General features: G+C 47.3%; 2 protein-coding genes across 5 annotated transcripts in view; one reads left to right on the top strand and one right to left on the bottom strand.

Moving 5' to 3' along the window:
* kalrnb (kalirin RhoGEF kinase b) overlaps positions 1-17,955 on the bottom strand; it is a 38,996-nt gene extending 21,041 nt beyond the window's left edge. The window contains exons 1-14 of the mRNA XM_013139818.3: positions 17,478-17,955; positions 13,647-13,721; positions 13,281-13,395; positions 12,058-12,250; positions 11,684-11,907; positions 11,260-11,587; positions 10,595-10,717; positions 7,546-7,737; positions 7,119-7,250; positions 2,308-2,538; positions 1,806-1,928; positions 1,422-1,613; positions 1,147-1,322; positions 194-341 (exon numbers count right to left, since the gene is read on the bottom strand). Of these exons, the coding sequence (XP_012995272.3) occupies positions 194-341; positions 1,147-1,322; positions 1,422-1,613; positions 1,806-1,928; positions 2,308-2,538; positions 7,119-7,250; positions 7,546-7,737; positions 10,595-10,717; positions 11,260-11,587; positions 11,684-11,907; positions 12,058-12,250; positions 13,281-13,395; positions 13,647-13,721; positions 17,478-17,544 (2,319 nt within the window). The 5' untranslated portion in view covers positions 17,545-17,955. The remainder of the gene's footprint in view (positions 1-193; positions 342-1,146; positions 1,323-1,421; positions 1,614-1,805; positions 1,929-2,307; positions 2,539-7,118; positions 7,251-7,545; positions 7,738-10,594; positions 10,718-11,259; positions 11,588-11,683; positions 11,908-12,057; positions 12,251-13,280; positions 13,396-13,646; positions 13,722-17,477) is intronic.
* Positions 17,956-18,105: 150 nt separating this feature from the next.
* Positions 18,106-21,070, top strand: LOC105019736 (ropporin-1). Of its 4 annotated transcripts, none has more exons than XM_010886125.4 (7): positions 18,106-18,173; positions 19,342-19,394; positions 19,569-19,755; positions 19,889-20,006; positions 20,130-20,291; positions 20,429-20,610; positions 20,780-21,070. In XM_010886125.4, the coding sequence occupies exons 3-7, from the start codon at positions 19,640-19,642 to the stop codon at positions 20,844-20,846; spliced, it is 645 nt and encodes a 214-aa protein (XP_010884427.2). In that variant the 5' UTR covers positions 18,106-18,173; positions 19,342-19,394; positions 19,569-19,639; the 3' UTR covers positions 20,847-21,070. The 4 variants fall into 4 exon arrangements, with proteins under 4 accessions (XP_010884427.2, XP_019898023.2, XP_019898022.2 ...); XM_020042464.3 differs by having other exon boundaries at positions 19,569-19,685; positions 20,780-21,068; XM_020042463.3 differs by having other exon boundaries at positions 19,536-19,685; positions 20,780-21,068.
* The last annotated feature ends 2,606 nt before the right edge of the window (positions 21,071-23,676 follow it).

Genomic DNA, 23,676 nt, shown 5'->3' with positions numbered 1-23,676 from the left:
GACAGCTCAAGGATTTGAAACATCGAACCACTAAGCTATTTTCCGGCACGAACACAAACACAATCACACAATGTCTCTCCGTCCCTCTCTCACACACACGAGAATAAACACACACACTCACACACACACGCACACCCACACACACACATACACTCAGTGGTAGATGCAGAGACACACGCTGTCCCATGTCTACCTCCAGAGTACACTGCTGTAGTATCCGCAGCTGAAGGTAGACATCCAGCCTGATCTTCCTCTGGTGGAACAACTCCTCCAGCTGGGCTTGGGCCTCTTCCAACGACTGCAGCACCGACTCGACATGGCCCACTGAACTGCCCTGGGGCCTGCCAAACACACACACACACACACACACTGGGTGAATACACGGATGGATAAACGCATGCACACACACACTCAGGGTAAATACATGAACGAATAAACATATGCACACACACACACACACACACACACAAATGTATGCATACACACGCACAGATATGCAAGGTGACAAGTTAAATACTTGCACAACATTTTGGAGTATAGAGGTTCATACCAAAGAACGTGAAGTGGGGTATTTGAAAAGTGTGAGCGGGTGTGTATAGAATAATTGTGGAATTTGTGTGTATGAGTCTGTTTGTGTGTACTGATGTGAACTTAACCCTAAATCTCATCCTTTAACTTTATCTACTAACACTGAACTTAACCCTAAATCCTTTACCTAACCTTTACCCTTTTCCTAACCTTTACACTACAACCTATTATAAACCTAATGCTAATCTTAAACTTGGCAAACATTAACTTTTCTATGGTAGTTTGTTTGTGGTATGAATATCTGTTGCGCATCTACAGATATTCATTTTGATTATCCAAATAAGATGTAAGCACAGAGAGCAAGACGTCCTGTGTGTGTGGTTTGTGGGTTGTGTGCGGGTGTGTGTGCATGGGTATTTCTACACTTGTAAGAAACAGATATCTAGTACAGTAATCCATGGTACATTTAGTGAGGACATTATGCCTATCCTCACTTTTCTAGATTTGTCAAGTTTAGTAAAACAAGTATCTGTGCATGTTTATCTAAGCTGCAGTACAAGGTATTCTGCCTCCCTGATGACGGACAGCGAGGCGTCCTGTGGGTGTGTGTGTGTTCACCTAAGCTGCAGTATGAGGTCCTCTCCCTCCCTGATGACGGACAGCGAGGCGTCCTGTGTGTTGGCCTGTTGTTGCTGCTGCTGGCTGATAAGGGCCTGCAGAGCCTCCACTGACTCTGGACACACACACACCTCGGCTGCCATCTGTCTCTGCAGACCCTCCATCCATGCTGACAGCTGCTCGGCGGTGGAAAACACACACGCAATCAGAAGAGTCATGAAAAACAGCACATGAGGGCATACTTGGCGTGTGTGTGTGTGTGTGTGTTCGGGTACCTCTCGGGTGTGTGTGTAGAAGGAGACGGCGAGGTCCAGCAGTAGCTTTCGCTGCTCTACTTTCTGGATGAAGGCCTGCATGCGGAGCTCCAGGTCCCCAGCCGCGGCGTAGATCTCGCCCTCCTCACACTCCCCCGACTGGGCCAGCTGACCGGCCGCCTCCAGCAGCTTCTCTGCATTGGTGTAGGTGTTCTGAAGGGGGGTGGTGGGGGGGTGGAACGAGGGACAGAGCAAGACAGGGGAGAGAAAGAATGGAGGGATGGGGGGGGAACAAATATGTTATGGTTTTAGGAGTGCAGACTTATGAGGCATTTAAGGAACAAAAGAAAACCAGAGCGTGGGTTTGAGGCCAGGGTAGCCGCTGTACTTGAGTGGGCTTGTTACCTGGGCAACCTGTTGAAAATCGTCATGCCGTTTCTGCAGCGCTCGGGCCCGGTGGAGGCTCTTCCCCACACCCGTGTGTTTATTGAGAAAGACCTCGCCATGCTGCTCAACCCAGTCCAGCACCTACAGAGGGAAAAACACGTCCTTCAACTGACAGTCCGAATTCCCACGGGATATATTTTGTAACATGTTTGTATGTTCAGCTTCTATCATTGTAGTGAGGACCAAAGGAAAAAGTATTTATCAGATTATGGGTTAGGTTTAGAATTTGTGTTAGAATAGGGTTAAGTAATTGAGGGTTTTTTTGTGATCAGAACAAGACTGGAGAGGATCAGCCTCTCTTTTAAAATGACCAAGTCTAAAGGCCAAATCTTCCCTCCCCTTCCTGAATTTAACATATATTTTTAATGGTACACAACCGCAAGTCCTCACTTTGATAGTAAAACCAACATGTCTGTGTTTCTTGGTGTGTGAGATGGGGGGGGCTATGTGTGATGCATACCTGCCGTACGTCCTGCTGGAAAACACACAGCTGCAGACGCTGGTGTAGGCGGAGCTTGCGGTGTTGCCACGCCCCATCGACATGCTGGTGTCCCTGCATGACCTCGTGCAGAACTCCCATAATGCCATGCGTTGCGGCTGTAAAGTCAGCGGTTGCCACTGGTAACCCTGACTCATCAAGCTCCGCCGGACCCTGAAGAACTTCCAAAAGGGCTTTGCCGCTTTCACTGACCTGGGGTTTGACACACACACGAAACACACACACGCCAACACACATGCAAGCAATAAAACAAAACAGCACTTCTGTAGTCAAATATCTTATCACAATTGTACAACCCCATTTCCAAAATAAAAAACAGAATGCAATGATGTGCAAATCATTTAAACCCTATTTTTAACAGAAAATTATACAAAGATTATTTTCTGTTAAAAAAATAGGGTTTAACAGAAAATAATACAAAGACGTCACCTCGCTGGCGGGGAAGGAGCCTGAGATTGTTCGTGAGGTTGAGAGGTTCCGACTAGAGGTAGACGGGATCACCTCTACACACGGCTTGGGCTCTGGAACCACACTCCTTGAGAGAGGATGGACTCTTCACAACTCTGGAGTTGCCCATGGTGAGAAGCGGCGGGCTGGTGTGTGTTTGCTTATAGCTCCCCAGCTCTGCCGCCATGTGTTGGAGTTTACCCCGGTGAACGAGAGGGTCGTTTCCCTGCGCCTACGGGTCGGGGATAGGTCACTCACTGTTGTTTGTGCCTACGGGCCGAACAGCAGTGAAGAGTACCCAACCTTCTTGGAGTCTCTGGGAGGGGTGCTGGAAAGTGCTCCGACTGGGGACTCTATCGTTCTACTGGGGGACTTCAACGCCCACGTGGGCAACGACAGTGACACCTGGAGGGGCGTGATTGGGAGGAATGGCCCCCCTGATCTGAACCCGAGCTGTGTTCAGTTATTGGACTTCTGTGCTAGTCACAGTTTGTCCGTAACGAACATCATGTTCAAGCATAAGGGTGTCCATCAGTGCACGTGGCACCAGGACACCCTAGGCCGTAGGTCGATGATAGACTTTGTTGTCGTTTCATCTGACCTGCGGCCGTATGTCTTGAACACTCAGGTGGAGAGAGGGGCGGAGCTGTCAACTGATCACCACCTGGTGGTGAGTTGGATCCGATGGCGGGGGAGGAAGCTGGACAGACTCGGCAGGCCCAAGCATACTGTAAGGGTCTGCTGGGAACGTCTGGCCGAGTCTCCTGTCAGAGAGATCTTTAACTCCCACCTCCGGCAGAGCTTCGACTGGATCCCGAGGGAGGCTGGAGATATTGAGTCCGAGTGGACCATGTTCTCCACCGCCATTGTCGAAGCGGCCGCTCGGAGCAGTGGCCATAAGGTCTCCGGTGCCTGTCGAGGCAGCAATGCCCGAACCCGGTGGTGGACACCGGAAGTAAGGGATGCCGTCAAGCTGAAGAAGGAGTCCTATCAGGCCTGGTTGGCTTGTGGGACTCCTGAGGCAGCTGACGGGGACCGGCAGGCCAAGCGGACTGCAGCCCGGGTGGTTGTGGAGGCAAAAACTCGGGCCTGGGAGGAGTTCGGTGAGGCCTTGGAGAAGGACTATCGGCTGGCCTCGAAGAGATTCTGGCAAACCGTCCGGCGCCTCAGGAGAGGGAAACAGTGCCCTACCAACGCTGTTTACAGTAGAGGTGGGCAGCTGTTGACCTCAACTGGGGATGTCGTCGGGCGGTGGAAGGAGTACTTCGAGGATCTCCTCAATCCCGCCGTCAAGTCTTCCATTGAGGAAGCAGAGGATGAGGGCTCAGAGGTGGACTCGTCCATCACCCGGGCTAAAGTCACAGAGGTAGTCAAGAAACTCCTCAGTGGCAAGGCACCGGGGGTGGATGAGATCCACCCTGAGTACCTCAAGTCTCTGGATGTTGTGGGGCTGTCTTGGCTGACACGCCTGTGCAACATCGCGTGGCAGTCGGGGACAGTGCCTCTGGGATGGCAGACCGGGGTGGTGGTCCCTCTTTTTAAGAAGGGGGACCGGAGGGTGTGTTCCAACTTCAGGGGGATCACACTTCTCAGCCTCCCCGGGAAAGTCTATGCCAGGGTACTGGAGAGGAGAATACGGCCGATAGTAGAACCTCGGATTCAGGAGGAACAGTGTGGTTTTCGTCTGGGCCGTGGAACACTGGACCAGCTCTATACCCTCTACGGGGTGCTGGAAGGTTCATAGGAGTTTGCCCAACCAGTCCACATGTGTTTTGTGGATTTGGAGAAGGCATTCGACTGTGTCCCTCGTGGCATCCTGTGGAGGGTGCTTCGGGAATATGGGGTCCTGGGTCCTTTGCTAAGGGCTGTCAGGTCCCTGTACGACCGAAGCAGGAGCTTGGTCCGCATTGCAGGCAGTAAGTCAGACTTGTTCCCAGTGCATGTGGGACTCCGGCAGGGCTGCCCTTTGTCGCCGGTTCTGTTCGTAATTTTTATGGACAGAATTTTTAGGCGCAGCCAGGGGCCGGAGGGTGTCAGGTTTGGGGACCACACAATTTCGTCTCTGCTCTTTGCGGATGATGTTGTCGTGTTGGCCCCTTCAAACCAGGACCTTCAGCATGCACTGGGACGGTTTGCAGCCGAGTGTGAAGCAGTGGGGATATACCAGTGTGAAGCAGCTCTCGATAAACCAGTCAATCTACGTTCCTACTCTCACCTATGGTCATAAGCTTTGGGTCATGACCGAAAGGACAAGATCCCGGATACAGGCGGCCGAAATGAGCTTTCTCCGCAGGGTGGCTGGGCGATCCCTTAGAGATAGGGTGAGAAGCTCGGTCACCCGGGAGGAGCTCAGAGTAGAGCCGCTGCTCCTCCACATCGAGAGGGGTCAGCTGAGGTGGCTTGGGCATCGGTTTCGGATGCCTCCGGAACGCCTTCCTGGGAAGGTGTTCCGGTCCCGTCCCACCGGGAGGAGACCCCGGGGAAGACCTAGGAAATGCTGGACGGACTATGTCTCCCGGCTGGCATGGGAACGCCTCGGTGTCCCCCCTGGAAGAGCTGGAGGAAGTGTCTTGGGAGAGGGAAGTCTGGGCATCTCTGCTTAGACTGCTGCCCCCGCGACCCGGCCCCGGATGAAGCGGAAGAAGATGTATGTATGTATGTATAATACAAAGACAACATATCAGATTTTAAAACTGAGATGTTTTATTGTTTCTTGAAAAATATATGCCTACTTTGAATGTTATGCCAGCAACATGTTTAAAAAAGTTGGGACAGAGGCAACAAAAGAATGAAAATATTGTGTAATGCTAAAAAACTAAACGTTGTGGAATATCACACAACTAATTAATTCAGTTGGCAACAGGTCAGTAACATGACTAGGTATTAAAAGATAATTCCAGAGAGGATGGATCTGTCAGAAGTGAGGATGGGGAGGGGTTCACCACTCTGAAAGACTATGTGGGCAAATTGTGCAACAATTCAAGAATAAAGTTTCTCAGCGTAAAATTGCAAAGGGTTTGGGGATCTCATCATCTACGGTACATAGTATCATTAAAAGATATAATTAAAAGATACAGAGAATCCGGAATCTGTATGTAAGGGACAAGGCCGAAAACCAATATTGGATGGCCGTGATCTCCGGGCCACCAGATGGCACTGCATTAAAAACAGTCACATTTCTTTAGTGGACATCACTGCATGAGCTCAGGATCACTTCCAAAAACCATTGTCTGTGAACACAGTATGTAGCTGCATCCACAAATGTTGCTGATCCAAAAGATCCAGAACTGTCGCTGCCTTCTCTGGGCGTAAGCTCATTTAAGATGGACTGAGGCAAAGTGGAAAACTATCCTGTGGTTTGACGAGTCAAATATGAAATTATTTTTGAAATCATGGATGCTGCATCCTCCTGCGTAAAATAGAAAGGGACAACTCAGCTTGTTATCAGTGCACATTTCAAAAGCCAGCATCCGTGATGGTATGGGGGTGCATTAGTGCACATGGCCTGGGTGACTGGCACGTCTATGAAGGCACCACTAATGCTGAACAATATATACAGATTTTGGAGCACCATGCGGCCATCCAGACAACATTGTTTTCAGGGAAGGCCTTGCTCATTTCAGCAAGACAATGCCAAACCACATTCTGCATGTATTACAGCAGAATGGTTCCGGAGAAAAAGAGTCAAGGTGCTAAACTGGGCTGCCTGCAGTCCAGACCTGTCACCCATTGAAAACATTTGGTGCATTATGAAACAAAAAAGGAAACCCTGAACTGTTGAGCAGCTGAAATCCTAAATCAAGCTGGAATGGGAATACATTTCACTTTCAAAACTACAGCAATTGGTCTCCCCAGTTCCCTAATGCTTAGTGTTGTTAAAAGAAGAGGAGATGCAACACGGTAATAAACATGCCCCTGTCCCAACTTTTTTGTAATGTGTTGCTGGCATAAAATTCAAAATGGGCATATATTTTTACAAAAACAATATAATTTCTCTGGTTCAACATTTGGTATTTTGTCTTTGTACTATTTTCAATTAAAATTAGGGATGAACTGATTTGCACGTCGTTGCATTCTGTTTTTATTTGCATTTTACGCAGTGTTCCATCTTTGGAAACAGGGTTGTATATAAATAAACACAGACAAAGATGATGCGTATATTGTATATTGTATATATGTGTCTGTGTGTTTGTGTGTGTGTGTGTGTGTGTGTGTGTCTGTGTGTGTCTGTGTCTGTGTGTGTGTGTGTGTGTGTGTGTGTGTGTGTGTGTGTGTGTCTGTGTGTGTCTGTGTCTGTGTGTGTGTGTGTGTTTGGGGGCATCTACCTGTGTGTAAGCTGATGTTATCTCTTCAAAGAGTGCCTGGTGTTGTTGTATTGCGGTCTCCAACTCCGTCATCTCTGCTGGCAATGAGTTGTCACCACACGCCTCACACCAGCTGTCCACGCGGCCCAGGAACTATATAAAAAAAAACACAAACACCTGTTATACACACACGTGTACAATCACACATTAGACATATACACACACACACATAAATGTTCACCAAAAACTAGAAGTTTACGTGTAGTATTCGCAACCATCACCCATTTGCCCCAGGTATCAAAGTCATTCCAAAGTGCAGAACAATTTACGTTTTTACTTCAGTCTTTAATAATAATAAATTGCATTAATAGAGCAATCATCATTCCCAGGCAGAAATCAAAAAGCCTGAATGATTTCAATGAGAACCACACACACACGTCACACACACCTGCTCTGCTCCCTGGTGGAAGCAGGTGGACAGGCTCAGTGCCTTGCTGCGTTCCTCCAGCACCGATGTCAGCCCCTTCCAGTCCTCCTGTAGCCGCGACGACACACTCGCAATCCGCTCCGCCCCGTAGTGGCCAGCTTCACACAGCCGTGTTGCCACGGACACCACGCCGTCCACATTTACGCTCCCATTCTGAGGAGGGATCGGAGGTTAGACATTTCACTCATAGTTCAAAGTGTCACTATCGTGAAGTAGCATAGCACATCATTTTACAGAAAGTGTCTATAACCAAAGTGTTCAAGGTGTAATGGACAAGAAAATTGCCTGGTCTTTCTAACAGTGGACTGCTATTAAGTTGACAACCCTCTTATTATTTTTTTATACCCATTTTACCCGTATTTTCCCCCCTCTTAATTTCGTAATGTCCAATTTGCGATTATAAAAATCCACCCAAAAACCACACTTTTAACTATTTTATATAAATAATGTCCCCAGCATCATGACCAGGAACATTGTCACGGTTGAAAGAGGTCATTAAGGTACATATTTCTACTTGGTCTGCAATGGATGAAAAGATGAGGTGTGTTTTTTTCACATCTCTTTTTCATTAACACGTGAACATATCAACTACAGGTGACATAAATATTTTACTCCAGCATAAAAATAGATAAAAGGCTTTTTCTGCCCTCAGAAAACTATTTTTCTCCTGCTTTCTGTTTACTCAAAACTCAGACAGGAAGTATCAATGATGGGCTCAATGAGAAAGTGGTCAGATTAACCGGTTGCAAAACTTTAGCAAACAACACAGACAGGATAATTTACTGGGATTCATCCAATAACATTGAAGAGTTTACCAGCAACTGTGCTTCATTAACAAGTGCACTGATGAAAGGAACTGCTGGTTTCTATTCTACCTGATACAAAATGTTGGTATTGATTTCCCAAAATTGAACTGTGTCCTGTGGGGGTGAAATTAGAAATACGAGAACACCTCTACTGAGCAGGGCGGACTTTCCTGTTTGCAATGTAACTTAAGAAGGCAACATCTGCACTGAGCTAAAGGTCAGAGATGTTGCTTTTAAGGAGGACATAAATCCAGTCACTCACAAGAAATCCCACTATGATGTTGGACAAGCCATCAAACAGGCAATGTCTCAATACAGGACTAGCCGCTTAAACCAGGCCTAGATTGTCACTAGGCCTGACGAGATTGGAGGTGTGGCCTCGCGAGACTAATACAGGACTAACATTGAATCCTGTCGGGTCTTGCAAACTATCACAGACTATAAAGGGATACCCAGCTGCAAGCTGCCCAGCAATGCAAATCTACCAGACAATCAAAATGTCTCTGTGCAGTGGTTCCCAACTCCGGTCCTCAAGTACCCCCAACAGTACACATTTTTATTTCAAGCCTGGCCCAGTAAACCTGATTCAACTTATTAACATTAACTAGCTAACTAATGTGGTTAGTGCACCATTGATCAAGCTTTACACTGCAAGCTACATCATGTTAGCTCAACAGTTTAACGTAGCTAGCTAGCAAAGTAATCTTGAATTTGGGATAGATCACATAGATGACGACCAACACCAGCTACTAGTGAGTGTTATTGGTGCGCTAGTTTATTTGCTTTAGCCTAGTCATGGCTCACATCAACAGCAACATACAATATAGCATGGACCAACTCCAGTCTGCGTACTGCCCCAGAAGATTCAATAACATTGCAATGTCTATGGTACTCCACACTGCCCTCTCCAATCAGAATATGCAATAACTATTTGGGAATGCTTGTTTACTGACTAAAGCTCAGTACTTAACACCACACTAACATCAAGGCTCATCACTAAGCTCAAGAGCCAGGGATAAACACATAACTCAGTAACTGGATCCTGGTCCCCAGGTTGTATGGGTAGGCATCAACAAATCCTCTAATCTCGACCTCAACACGGGGCCCCTCAGAGGTGCGTGCTCAGTCCCACTCGGTACTCCCATAATTACGTTCCCTGACAACACACCGCTGCAGTCCTGTTCGCTGATGATAACGAGGCACCACCAGTGATTGTGGACCACGGACAAAATGGGCAAGAACAAGCCATCCACATTGACGGTAGTCAACCACCCCGAAAGAGTGTGGTGTGAACGGCCAAGTTCCTCAACCAACCAGGCGGTGTCAGAGGAATGCCCCAAAAATAGTCACTGTCTCCAGCCACCCAAGCCAGAGGCTATTCTTTGTACCCCAGCATGACAGGCAAGGCCTTGTGTCTGTAAACGACAAGACCATGTACATCTTCCACCCCCAAGCCATGAGGCTGTTAAACAAGTCTGCCAAAGGATTATAAAATGGCCACCTGGCCTACCTGAAACATAACCCATTTCCTGGCAGGCCATCAATATTAGGATTTTCAATATTTCTATTTTTTACGTCATGCAGGCACACCCGTCAAACACACATAGCTATCCTGGACAGAAGCGCTGCAGCGCCACGATCCGCTGTAGGCCCCGGGACCCACATTGCGGGAAAACCAATCAGGCCACCATTCAGTGGCGTGCCACACTCAAGGGAGGTCATGAATACGCTTGCATGAATAAGCATGTGCTACTTTGTTCCCTCAGCATTCAGAGCAGGTTCCACCCTCCGGTGCCAACAGTGGGATCTTACCCGTCGGGGATCTCACCATCTAACCAGCCCTCTTCACTTGTCACATTTTAGTGCCCATATAAGTTTTGGAGGAGGTACCATTGGTCAAATTAACATGTGGGACAAGAAGATTGTGAACATGGTGTTTTACTCTATGAGGAAAATGCGACATTGACAAGGCAGAGGACCGTCCATTTATATTTCACATTAGGGTCTCTGAGTTCATGGGCAGGGCCATGGAGGGCTTCTGACATTTAGCTAATAGTTCAAAAAAAAATTGTACAATAGTATATCTGTACCTCAGAATTCATAATGTTGCGTGATAGATTGTCCATCCCATAAAGTTCATGGTGCAGTGAGATATAATTTTCGTACCATGGAGTTCATGCTGTAGTGTTATAGAATGTCTATACCATAGAGTTCATGGTGAAGTGCTGGTGTTGGGTCTGGAGGTCCAGGGCATGCTGGTGGTTAAGGCCAACCTCTGTCTGGCTCTGCAGAAACAGTTCCTTACTGTGGGCTATCCACTCAGACATCTAGAACACACAGAGGGTTACACACAGTTTAAATCATTTATTAAAGCCCACAAATCGAATATACAATTCAGCTTGCCATTAGAGGCCCGCTCTCTGTGGTGGTCAAATGAGCAGCCCGCCTCCCAAATATGCGCCTCCCTGAGCCTTCTCCACACGACAACAACATTGGACACTGAGACTATAGTGTCATCATCATCATCATCAACACACACAAGCACACACATGCACACACACACAAACATTAATTGAAGAAGATCCATTCAGAAAAAGCTTGTGAAAGAGGAAGGAAGAGAGAGAGAGAGAGAGAGAGACAGCAAAAGAGAGGAAGAGAGAGAGGGGGGAAGATGGAGGGCTGCCAGCCGACCTGCTGTCTCCACCACTGCTGTTCGTTCAGACAACAGATGGTCTCCACAGTGAAGCTCTAAACTGTACCACCACAGGGACACTAATACCCTGATCTTTAGTTCCTTCACCCTCCGAGTCACACACACACGCACACACACACACACACACACACACTTGTCCTCTACACACACACACACCTTAGCGGCATCCTGCTCGTATAGGTGCAGCTGTAAGGTCTGGTCTAGGTGTGTCTTCCGTTCAGCCCAGCTCTGCTGCAGGTGTGTCCTGGCAGTCTGCAGTCTCTCCAGCAGGGCGGCGACCTTCGGAGCGACGCTTTGGAAGTCAGCCCCGCCTGACAACCAGCTCCCATAGCCGTGGTTGCTGCCCGGTCCATCGCTGGGGGCTTCACCGCTGTGGGTGGGGCCAAGCCGCATGCGCTGGAGCAAGCTCCGCCCTTCGTGATCAATGGCGTCAATGGGAGCCGTGGCAACGGTGGTGCGTAGTCGGCCGTGCTCCTCCAGTAGCCTGTTTGAACAAACAAGCAAAAAACAGCTTAAACATACAAAAACGTGTGAAAAACACCCACACATAAAGCAAAACACACATCTGTATCCAACTTACTTGCGGGCCTCATCCACACCCTGGGGCTCGCCTATGCGGGCCAGCCCTGCCTCCATCTGCTCTAGCTGGGCCAGCAGCTGTCCTGCGGCCTCTGAGAACTCCTCCAGGCCCAGCCGTAGCTCGGTCCATTCAACATGGTCATACTCCAGAGAGCCGCCCAGGTCAGCAGTAAGCTGTGACGGGTCGACCAGCTTGGAGAGGCCCTCCACTGACACTAAACTTGTCTGAAGGGGGACATGAAAAGATACAGAGAGAGGGCAGTGACAGAGGATTGATATCTACAGTATATATAGACATTAAAAAGGGGATACATAATACTTCCACACACAGGCAAACCACCAATCAAATAAACACTGACACAGACACAAACACACCTCAAAGCTGAGCTTGGCACTGCCCAGGTTGGTTTTGTGTTTCTGCCAGAAGGTGTCTGGTTTGATGATAAGGGCTGTGTGAATGTGGGTAGAGAACCCCTCCTGAAGTGTCCGTAGCAAAGGTTTGACACTCTCCCACTTTGAGCCGCGCATGTCCACCACCACTGTGAAGCCTCTGGCACGCACATCATCACTGAGAGGGGGGTGTTGAGTCCGGGAGAGAAGGAGTAAGAAAAGAGGATATAGATACAGAGAGAGTCAGGTTGTGAAACAGAGAAGGGATGGGAAAAGGGATAGGGCCACAGGGAAAGGGAGAGTGAGTTAGTCAGAAGGAGTGAGAGAGTAAGTGAAAGACAATGAGTTAGTTAGAGAAAGTCGGAAAGAGTGTGAGAGAGTGAGTTAATCCGGGAGAGTGACAGTGAGTTAGAGAGAGTTAGGGTGAGAGAGAGGGGATATGCATTAGCATAAGCTGAGAGGTGAAAGAAAAGTAGGAAGAACACTCACACGTTGTGATTCAGGGATGACACAATAGAGGCACACAGAGGCTTTTAATAAAGATACCTTTACCATTAGCACCATTACAATGTGGAGTTCACCTGAGAACATCATTGAAAGCTAAAAGGGCAGCAAGTGTTTCTAAGCTTGGAAAAACAATATACGACAATAGTGAAAATACAAATAGTACAATAAAAGTAACAAGAATGGATTGTGTTATTCAAAGAGTAAACAATAAATTGTGAGATGGCAACAAGAAATGTCATAAAGACATTTGAAGAAATTGAGAAAGTTCTATGCTGACGTGGAAGACCCAAAAAGCTGTCTGCATCTGATGAACAGTGTTTAAAGGTCACTTACTTGAGGACCAGAAGGAAGTGCTTGCTCAGCATCTGGCATAGGATTTTGCCAGATTACTTTTGTCATTTATATCTTCAACTTGCCCAGTTCCTTAAAATTTCTTTATTACAATTCATCTAGCCATATCAAAAGAACTGAAGAACCTTTTGGATGACACAAGAAATGTGCTCTTTATTTTACTGCCCAGATAAACAGCTTTGAAGAATGTTGTTCATGTAGTCAAACTTTTGATGGGTAATGTTCGACTGGTAACTAGAGTTACCTGGTTATGATAGAGGGACAGAGACAGACAGACAGAGGAGTAGTTACCTAGGTATAATGGAATGATGTAAAGAAGGACAGATAGAGATAGACAGTCATATCGTTACCTGGGTATAGTGGACAGATAGGTGACCAGTCTGCTTAAGTCTTCTTGTTTAACTCGATCGTGATTGGTCCGTGCCGGGAAGGTGAGGATGGGTCCACCTCTCTTGTCCCTTCCCCCTAGAATGGTGACATCATCAAAAAGCAACAGAACAAATGGTTACCACAGAGGTTTTACACTAAGGCTCTTAACATGAAATAGGTAACAGTCTGGAAGTGATCCTAGGGGAGGGGCTAGGTTAAAGAAGGAGGAGGAGTAATGGAAAAGGGACAAGGGAACAAAACTAGGAATCAAACGGAACGGAGCCACAGTGAAGGGATGGAACTTGGAGAAGAGACTGGTAAAAAAAAACGTGCTGTTGCAGACTAACCTGAGACAAAGGCCACTTTTTCTCTCAGAACGGTCAGCACATCCACCGCTCTCACCCCCTCCCCACGTGCACCCCCTGAGAGAGACAGGATGGTGGGGGACAAGGGAGGGAGGTGACAGACAGGGGCAGTCAGGGGAATAGAAAAAGATAGTTACGTTTCAATCTACCTTAAGGAGTATTTTGATCCCTGGTCGCAAGAACAGACTTAGCCACCAACAATCTGCATCTAACGAAATGCAAGACAGCCGGCTGTAACATCGCTATTCAAAAGTAATGGCATAAATGTGTTTGGACGTTGTGAATGCATATATATATATATATATATATGATTGATGTATGATTATGATATATTATGATTTGTGTGTTTGTGGTGTTTGTCTATATTGTGATTTTCAATGAATCCATATGCTTTGCTTGTGGTGTGATTTTATGTTATGTGTATGTTGTAGACTGCAGACAAAACACATCTGGTGTTTAGGCCTGTTAGTGTAATCTGCTGCATGTGTAATCCTGGCTGGAACAGCTGGGGCACAGGGACGGGGTGAGTGTCGGGCACAGGGCAGGAGTGTGTGTTTGCGGGGGAAGACCTGAGCCTGTGATACTGTAAGCTGGAGCAATGGGGCACGTGTGTGCGTGCAGCTTTGCAGCCGCCTATAGAACCAGAGGGAAGGAGAGTGCGGGGTCAAAAACCCCTTACACCCCGCCCCCGCCCCCCCAGGCCCCCCAACATGTGTTGTACACTGTGAATGGATGCAAGAGACCGAGGGAGGGAGAAAGAAAAGGATAGAGAGCGAATGGGAGAAAAGATCATTAAAGGGAGGCAGAAGGGAGGGAAGGAGAGAGTGAGAGAGAGAGAGAGGGCAGGAGAATGAAAGGCAAATGTATAGCTCAGGGGGTCTGGTTGACCTCTCCAAGTCACCATGATTCTGCTCTTTCAGTATGTGACTCATACTGGATATCCACTCTGCAAGCAAACCCTCAGGTGTGTGTGTTTTGGCAGTCCCTCATCGACGGTGAACTGAGCCATGAAAACGATGGGAAGAAAGGAAACAGGCAGCACAATGAAATGAACATAGAAAAAGCAAAAGACAGGAAGACGAACCCAATGTTACAGGAAGTGTGGCACTCCCTACTTCCTGTTGCAAGAAACTCTAGGGAATGGCAGGAAGTGAAAATAAAAGAATCGTACCAACCAAAAGACGCCCTGTTTACATCACTCTTTCTCACACACACAAACAGAAATGCACACGCGCAAATACGCACGCACATACCAATATGTTCCATGTATTGGACAGGCTGCAGAGGCCTGAACAACTTCAAGAAAAGTGGAAGCTAAACAGGACAGTTTCATGTATTAAGGATGCAGTCTGGGACTTTTGCAACTAACACAATATTTGTTACAGCCTCCCATTTCAGCTGGATGTTCAATATGTTGTTTATGCATCATCTATAAGTAGAATAACTCATTTAATACTTACATACTCAATTAGCCATGCATTTCCAAGTTAGAAAGTGAGTGTTTTTGATGGCATGCGGCACAAATCATTACATTCATTACATTATTTTTCCATTGCAACCAGTGGCCAATACTTGCAGACCACATCCTTAAACTGTGTCACTGATGTTCACCATTCCCCTTTTCAAAATGACAGGTGCAAACACTTAGTCACTCTTGCCTTGCGACTGTAAAAGAGCAATGCTTGCACTACCACATGAGCACACACACACACCCATACACCCACACGGACACACACACACACTGTTAAACAGACAGCGTACCACCGCAAGGCAGATTACTGCTACTCAGTGTATCACAAGAGAATCTGAGAAACACACAAGGGACTACACTTACATACACACACACCCACACCCACACCACCACACACACCCAGACAGCCAGACGGGGTGCCGCCACAGGCAGATTACTACTACTCTATGTATCACAAGAGAATCTGAGAAACACACAAGGGAGCGAACTTAGATATACACCCACAAAAAATACACACACACACACACACCCACACGGCCAGACAGAGAGTGTTACACCGCGAGGCAGATTACAACGATATTACAACACTGAGAATCAAAAATACACAGCCACAAATACACACCCATATACATATGCACACAACCTATTCCTAAGCAGCTTATAGACAACCCTGTGGTTCATACATTATATCAGACAGACATGGACAGACAGATTGAGACAGACAGACTGAGAGACAGACAGTCAAGCCGGCACGCAGACAGAGACAGACAGACCGACAGGAAGGCAGGTGGGCATGCAGACTGGGAGGCAGGGAGACAGACAGAGGCAGACTTACAGAGGGATGTTCTATATATATACATACATACATACATATCTGTGTGTGTGTGTGTGTGTGTGCGTGTGTACAGAGACAGGTTTATCCATCTCAGTGGGGGAGACACCTAATCCTGAGCATAAACGGGGCATTAACACTTCCTTATGTTGAAATATTCCCAGCTCAGGAACCAATGATAACCTCCTGAGGGAGAGGGGAGGAGAGGGGGAGGGTAAGGAGCGTTGACAGGAAGGGGAAGGGAAATAAAGAGGAACTCTTCGGTGACAGTTCCTCGAAGCAGCAGGGGAGGAGATCACAGGGGCACCGTTGCATCTCCCTTCACCTATTTAAGCAGGGATGAGTTGCAGAGGTGAGTTACAGGGATGAGTTACCGGGTGTGGATCTCAAAAGTCTTATCTTTGTTCCTCTCACTGGCTCCTTTCCTTCAGGTGATATTAAATATCTAACCACATAAATGTAAATAAAATACCCCAAAAAGATTTGATTTCACCTATTCAGTGTCATCATATAAGCGCATATCAAAAACCGAAGCCTAGAGAAAACAAGGCAAGTGAAAGGAAGCTATCAAGAGTATTGAGGCATAGCCCTTATATTGTACCTCAATAACCAGTACAAGTCGTTAATCCCTTTAAATTCCTCCTCAGTGTTTCAATGATGATAAGATGCCTATATTCTCTATTGAGATTAAGCCATTTGGACCATTTGGGACAGCCAACATCCATGCTCAATAGTGAGCACACACACATATAATGTCTCTTATATCATGTTTTTCTGGGTGTAGCTCTCTGTGATTCTAAAGCTGGGAGTCATGCATCTTCAGCACCATGCGAGTGTATGCGTTTGCGTGCGTGGTAGCGCCTTACTGCACACAGCTGCGGTAACATGGTTGGCTACAATACAGTGGCCTATAGCAGCTGTACATGCTTACTACACACAGAGAATGGAAGGACGGAGAATGAAACATCATGGCGAAACGCCTCAGGCCGGTGTAATGCCCGTTTGTGATTGTTTAAAAATCACAGCGAGACAGAAAACGATCATATAAACGTATATAGATGTGGGTGTGTCCGTATTGCTATCGTTTTACAACGCTGAGCAATGCTGCAAGCCGCTACAGATACATTATATAGGCTAGGCTGCTACTGTAGTCTTCTCTCTCTTTATGATGGACCCGCATTCACACAAACAGTATGCACACACGCACGCGCGCACACACACACAGACAAGCACATAGCCTACAAACACACACCGCCCAAAAACTCAATAGAAATGTTCGGTACGTCCTGACCATGCATGTTACAGTGCAATAGGCAAATTCTATAATGGGAATGGATAAACAGCTCTGGCTGTGCTGTTCTCACGGTAACGGACAAGCACATTCCTGCACGGTAACGAGTCGACATCCACACAAACCGTGGGCCAGGCAGCTGTGACCAGCGGCCAAGGTTTAGCGTTTTCTCCCATTATCGATCTCACACGGGATGCCGTTAACACCCAGCCTGCCCACCTGCTTTAGCCAGCCCGTCCTGGCCGGCTTCACCAGGTCCGGTTTGGGCAGGGTCCCCGGGATTCATCCTCTCCTCTCGGATAGATCCTCCACGCCTTCACTGGAAGGCTGATGGGTTGTTTTTTATCTTTCTTTTTTCAAGTCCCTCGGTGTCCAGAGATGGTCGTTGCCGGGAGAAAGTCAGTCAGTCATCGCGCGGCCCCGTCCCCATGTTCTTTATCCTAGCAACGATTCCCGTCCGTCGTCGGGCGCATTCCCGTTCCTCTTCATTCGCTACAGTCACTGTCACCGTGAACCTGCGCGGCATCACATCTCATCATAGCATCATATACCACGGTATCACCTCGCGCGCTTTTGTTCAGCAGTTAACTAATAAGCCTACCAAGTAGCCTGCGGAGAAGGCTGATGTAGGCTCCACCACGATCCCTCTAAAACCGACCAGTCAAACAATAGGCTACCATACCGTCGAGTCCACTGCACGCAGACGCAGGCTGTGCGGCTGGTCGGGTCAGCTGGCTGCGCGAGCACCGAGAGATTGTCCTGTCCATGCAAGGCGCGTGCAACCGGAGGCGAGGCAGAACCGTTTAAGATACACACCGTGCCTCAAGTGATTCAATAAGAACATTAGCCCTGTGCCTGCAAGAGGGTATTTCCATTATTCCCTAACGGGCGCTTGTTCAATGCCTTCATTCACGGGTCAGTATTCGCTAGCAAGGACATTGTCATCATGCTTTGCATTGTTCTTCCCAGATCAGAGGACATCTGACATTTAGTAATTTAGCAGACCAGACCAGCTATGTACACTATCGGTTAGGTTTATGTGCGTTGCTAATGGGCACACCAGCACGGTAACCTAGGCTATTTGCTCACCTTTTCGGCTCAGGGATGTGAACCAAAGATATTTATGTTGCTGGCCTAAAACCAATACTTCCAGTGGGCCAATATATTGAGAGAGGATCTGCATGCTTCTGAGAGCAAATCTGCCTATATTTGATTCTGCAGTGTCTTAGTCAAGTAGCCACCGTTTGCTTATTATCAGAAGCCCATCTCTAATTTATAAGTGTTAGCTTGAGAAAAAAAAGTATTTCACGTGAAAGGACTCAACTAACCCGACGCATCAATATGTCACCAAGGGGTCCACCTACCAACAAATTTGCCTAAATCGCTCTTAACCCTCCAACCCATCAATGCCACTTCAAACACATTAGGCTACTATTAAGGGGAGGACCGGGAATTTAGAAACTACCATTAAAAATACCTAACCCTAACTTAAACCGTAACTAACCATAACCTATATGATCTGACCTAAAGCCTTAACATAACTTAACCCTAAATCTTAACCCTTACCTATAATTACTAATTTTAATCCTAGTCCTAATTCTAACCCTAAATTTAAACCACGTCAAATAAAGCCTATTTTCAAAGAGAGGACCGGTGAAATGTCCTCACTACACACGTTATACCAACAGGAACACACACCGCACACACACGCGCACACACACACACGTAGGATACACACAGAGAGATTCATATCCATTCGTTTACATTGACATTTGACTTTTATTTAAATCAGTAAGCATAACAATTTAAATTGAATTGTACATTCTTAGAAAAGTTAGCTAATGGCTACCACATTCTTCGAAATGTCACAGGCACAAAGATTTAAGATGAACTCTCATTTCGGATACATAAAGTAGCGCAGTAGATGCAATTGACAAAACATAAGGAAATCTCGCCCTCTTGAGGACGGTGGTAATTCTTCACACACACACAGTGACGTCACAACTGCCGTCTATTACACGGCAGTAGCCTATCAAATTGATTAAAAACCTCACCTGCTATACCGTCTTTACAACGTTCACAGCGCGATCGACATCGACTGATCCCCCGAAAGACAACCGCACAGCTGTAGAGACGGTTAGTTACCCTTTTCAAGTTTTCAATAGTTAATAGCTTAATCTGGAGATGTTTATATTAATTTTAGACAACATGTTAGAGGTTTACAATGCCAGACGATACTGCAAGATTTGTAGTTAACCATTTATTTTCACCATACAGGTGTTTTCATTGCTTGCCTGCATTTGTGTACAGCATGCCTCACACAGGTAAGCAGGTGGTCATCCCTCCAGAACTTCCCGACATCCTGAAGCAGTTCACCAAGGATGCCATCCGAACACAACCTGAAAACCTTCTGGAATGGGCCACACTGTGAGCTGGATGAGGTTACCCTTAGACATGCACTGTGGCTCAAATGGCAGGACACCATGAAGGGAATAGGGTAGCATTTGTGACACACTTGATCTAAGATGAATTTAGTAGTCTCTCAGAGGTCAACGATGAAGTGAGCCCAATTGAAGATTAGCCGACATGGACCATATTAAAGCTGGGTAGTATGTGTCTGTCTGTTGTAGGTATTTCAGTGCTATGGTCCAGGGACAGCCCTTACCGGTGAAAAAGACCGAAGACAATGAGGTGACCCCCAACACTGTGGACCTCACACCTGAGATACTAGCCACTATGCACCAACAAGTGAGGAGGTGCGCACGTGCACACACACTACATAGACACCTACACATCGGACGTGAACACACAAAACGTAAACTCTTTTCCCTGTGTCCCTACGTACTCCCCCCCCCATCCCTTCTCTTCTAGCTTCATGGGAAAGACACGGTCACTAAGGAGGAGGTGAGACAGCTGTGGGCGTCGTTGGGATTGGCTGACGACCTACTTAGTCATATCATGAAAGTGGGCGGCTTCGAAGACAATCTCGCCTGGGTCAAATTCTTCGCGCTGGGCTGCAGCTACCTGGGAGGGGTGCGTACAATAACATTTCCCCGGCATGCTGGCAGACACTTCACTGACAACAGCCAGTGATCAAACCACTTAGCAGATATTATCCAATGACCCTCGTGCTCCTGTTATCTTGGTGACCACCAATGTCTCTCTGGCAGACGATCAAGAATGCCCTGACCCATGCGCTGTACATCCTGAACTCAGACAGCGCATGTAAGCCACCCGACGCCTGCATCTCCTTCCAGGATTTCCGGTTCCTTTATAGCTACCTGGCTGCCGTGGATAGAGAGGTGTCCCAGGCCCAAATGGAGCAGGCCCTCGCCTACCTTGAGACACAGGCGTGAGTCACTTCATGCTTGCAGAACAACTACATAGACGTAACTCACATTACAAACAACAGACCTTAAGCTGGGTAGCGCACCATAGACAGCCTCACAAAATGTGATTATTTTCTTTGTCTATCTGCATGACGGTCTGTATGCCTGTCTTTTGTCTTGTCTGTCTCGCAGAAATGCGAAAGGTGGGCTGGTGAAAGTGTCAGACTTTGTCAACAGTCGTAAAGTGCGTTTGGGATAGGAGCACCGGCACTCTCCAGCACTCAACCCTCTCTCCCACAACCAACCAATTCACAACCCTCCCGGTCTGTTGAGCAACACTCCCGAATCTTCTAATAAAGATTGTGCCATAGAAAAAAATACAATGGTGTTGCATATAGGTACCTCATTGGTCAGAGCATCAGGTCAGTAAACAAAAGGTTACCATACCCCATACCATCTTCTTCCGCTTATCCGGGGCCGGGTCGCGGGGGCAGAAGTCTAAGCAGGGATGCCCAGACTTCCCTCTCCCCAGACACTTCCTCCAGCTCTTCCGGGGGGACACCGAGGCGTTCCCAGGCCAGCCGGGAGACATAGTCCCTCCAGCGTGTCCTAGGTCTTCCCCGGGGTCTCCTCCCGGTGGGACGGGACCGGAACACCTTCCCAGGAAGGCGTTCCGGAGGCATCCGAAACAGATGCCCAAGCCACCTCAGCTGACCCCTCTCGATGTGGAGGAGCAGCGGCTCTACTCTGAGCTCCTCCCGGGTGACCGAGCTTCTCACCCTATCTCTAAGGGATCGCCCAGCCACCCTGCGGAGAAAGCTCATTTCGGCCGCCTGTATCCGGGATCTTGTCCTTTCGGACAAGATCCGACCCAAAGCTCATGACCATAGGTGAGAGTAGGAACGTAGATTGACCGGTAAATCGAGAGCTTCGCCTTGCGGCTCAGCTCTTTCTTCACCACGACAGACCGATACATCAACCGCATTACTGCAGAAGCTGCACCGATCCGTCTGTCAATCTCCCGTTCCTTCCTTCCCTCACTCGTGAACAGGACCCCTAGATACTTAAACTCCTCCACTTGAGGCAGACACTCTCCACCAACCTGAAGTGGGCAAGCCACCCTTTTCCGACTAAGGACCATGGCCTCGGATTTGGAGGTACTGATTTTCATCCCCACCGCTTCACACTCGGCTGCAAACCGTCCAAGTGCATGCTGAAGGTCCTGGCTTGAAGGGGCCAACACGACAACATCATCCGCAAAGAGCAGAGACGAAATCGTGTGGTCCCCAAACTTGACACCCTCCGGCCCCTGGCTGCGCCTAGAAATTCTGTCCATAAAAATTACGAACAGAACCGGTGACAAAGGGCAGCCCTGCTGGAGTCCAACATGCACAGGGAACAAGTCTGACTTACTGCCGGCAATGCGGACCAAGCTCCTGCTTCGGTCGTACAGGGACCTGACAGCCCTTAGCAAAGGACCCAGGACCCCATATTCCCGAAGCACCCTCCACAGGATGCCGCGAAGGACACAGTCGAATGCCTTCTCCAAATCCACAAAACACATGTGGATTGGTGTGGCAAACTCCCATGAACCCTCCATCACCCTGTAGAGGGTATAGAGCTGGTCCAGTGTTCCACGGCCTGGACGAAAACCACACTGTTCCTCCTGAATCCGAGGTTCTACTATCGGCCGTATTCTCCTCTCCAGAACCCTGGCATAGACTTTCCCGGGGAGGCTGAGAAGTGTGATCCCCCTATAGTTGGAACACACCCTCCGGTCCCCCTTCCTAAAAAGAGGGACCACCCCCCCGGTCTGCCATCCCAGAAGCACTGTCCCTGACTGCCACGCGATGTTGCACAGGCGTGTCAGCCAAGACAGCCCCACAACATCCAGAGACTTGAGGTACTCAGGGTGGATCTCATCCACCCCCGGTGCCTTGCCACCGAGGAGTTTCTTAACCACCTCTGTGACTTCAGCCCGGGTGATGGACGAGTCCACCTCTGAGCCCTCATCCTCTGCTACCTCAAAAGGTTGTTTGTTCAAATCCCAGAGCCGAAAAATTAACCATTCTTTGTGCTGTCTTTGAGCAGGACAGTTAACCAAAATTATTCCTGATCACCTGCCTGTGATCCTACTATCTGAGGATGCATCAATGAGAATTGGATATGCCAAATGTTTTCCCATTTTAGACATATAACAGGTTGGATATCGCCATACTATTACAGTCTTGTGAAAAATGAAGGACATCCCCTGGATTGGACACATGGATATGAGCTCAAGTCCAACCACTTTCATTGTTAAAGGTAACTCCATTGAACAAATCATACAAATCACAACTTTTTAAACTTTGAATACATTTCTGTTATTAAAATAAACAGAAATGCAATTTCCTTATGTGAAAGAAAAATAAACTCAAGAAACTCTCAAACCATAGTAATCGATCGAAGTTAACAGACCTCATAACAGCACTACAAATGTTTTATTTTCTGCTTCAAACGGAAGGACCAGAAAAGAGAAACAAGCAACTTCACCATATAGCCATCTGTAGCTGTGCAATTAGAAAAGATAATTTGAGGCCCGGCGCCTTGTATCGTGGCCACAATCAGGCTAACCATGGTCTTTTCCCTATCCTGGCATCAGTGTATAGTGAAAATGTAAAGGCAATTTTGGCCTAGCTTAAGTCAATTTATTACACTGGATTTTAGATAGCAATTTTAGCAGGCTTCTAGTCAATGAACAGGGTACGATTTGTACAGAGGTTTATTAGTATTCATAATGCCATTAATACACAAATTCCGATAAATAATCGAATTAGGAAATGGCTACTTAGGAAATGGCTAATATATAACACTAGGCATTCTCAAAATGTCTCAGCATGCAGGCTGACATGATTAAATAAACATCTGGGTTGGGCTATACAGTGGGGACAACAAGTATTTGATACACTGCTGATTTTGCAGGTTTTCCTACTTACAAAGCATGTAGAGGTCTGTAATTTCTATCATAGGTACACCTCAACTGTGAGAGACAGAATAAAAAATCCAGAAAATCACATTGTATGATTTAAATAATTAATTAGCATTTTATT

This window comes from Esox lucius, chromosome 22 (genome assembly GCF_011004845.1).
Source record: "Esox lucius isolate fEsoLuc1 chromosome 22, fEsoLuc1.pri, whole genome shotgun sequence".
Lineage (NCBI taxonomy): Eukaryota > Metazoa > Chordata > Actinopteri > Esociformes > Esocidae > Esox > Esox lucius.
Note: the sequence above shows the minus strand (reverse complement) of the source record. Positions and strands in the feature narration are given on the sequence as shown.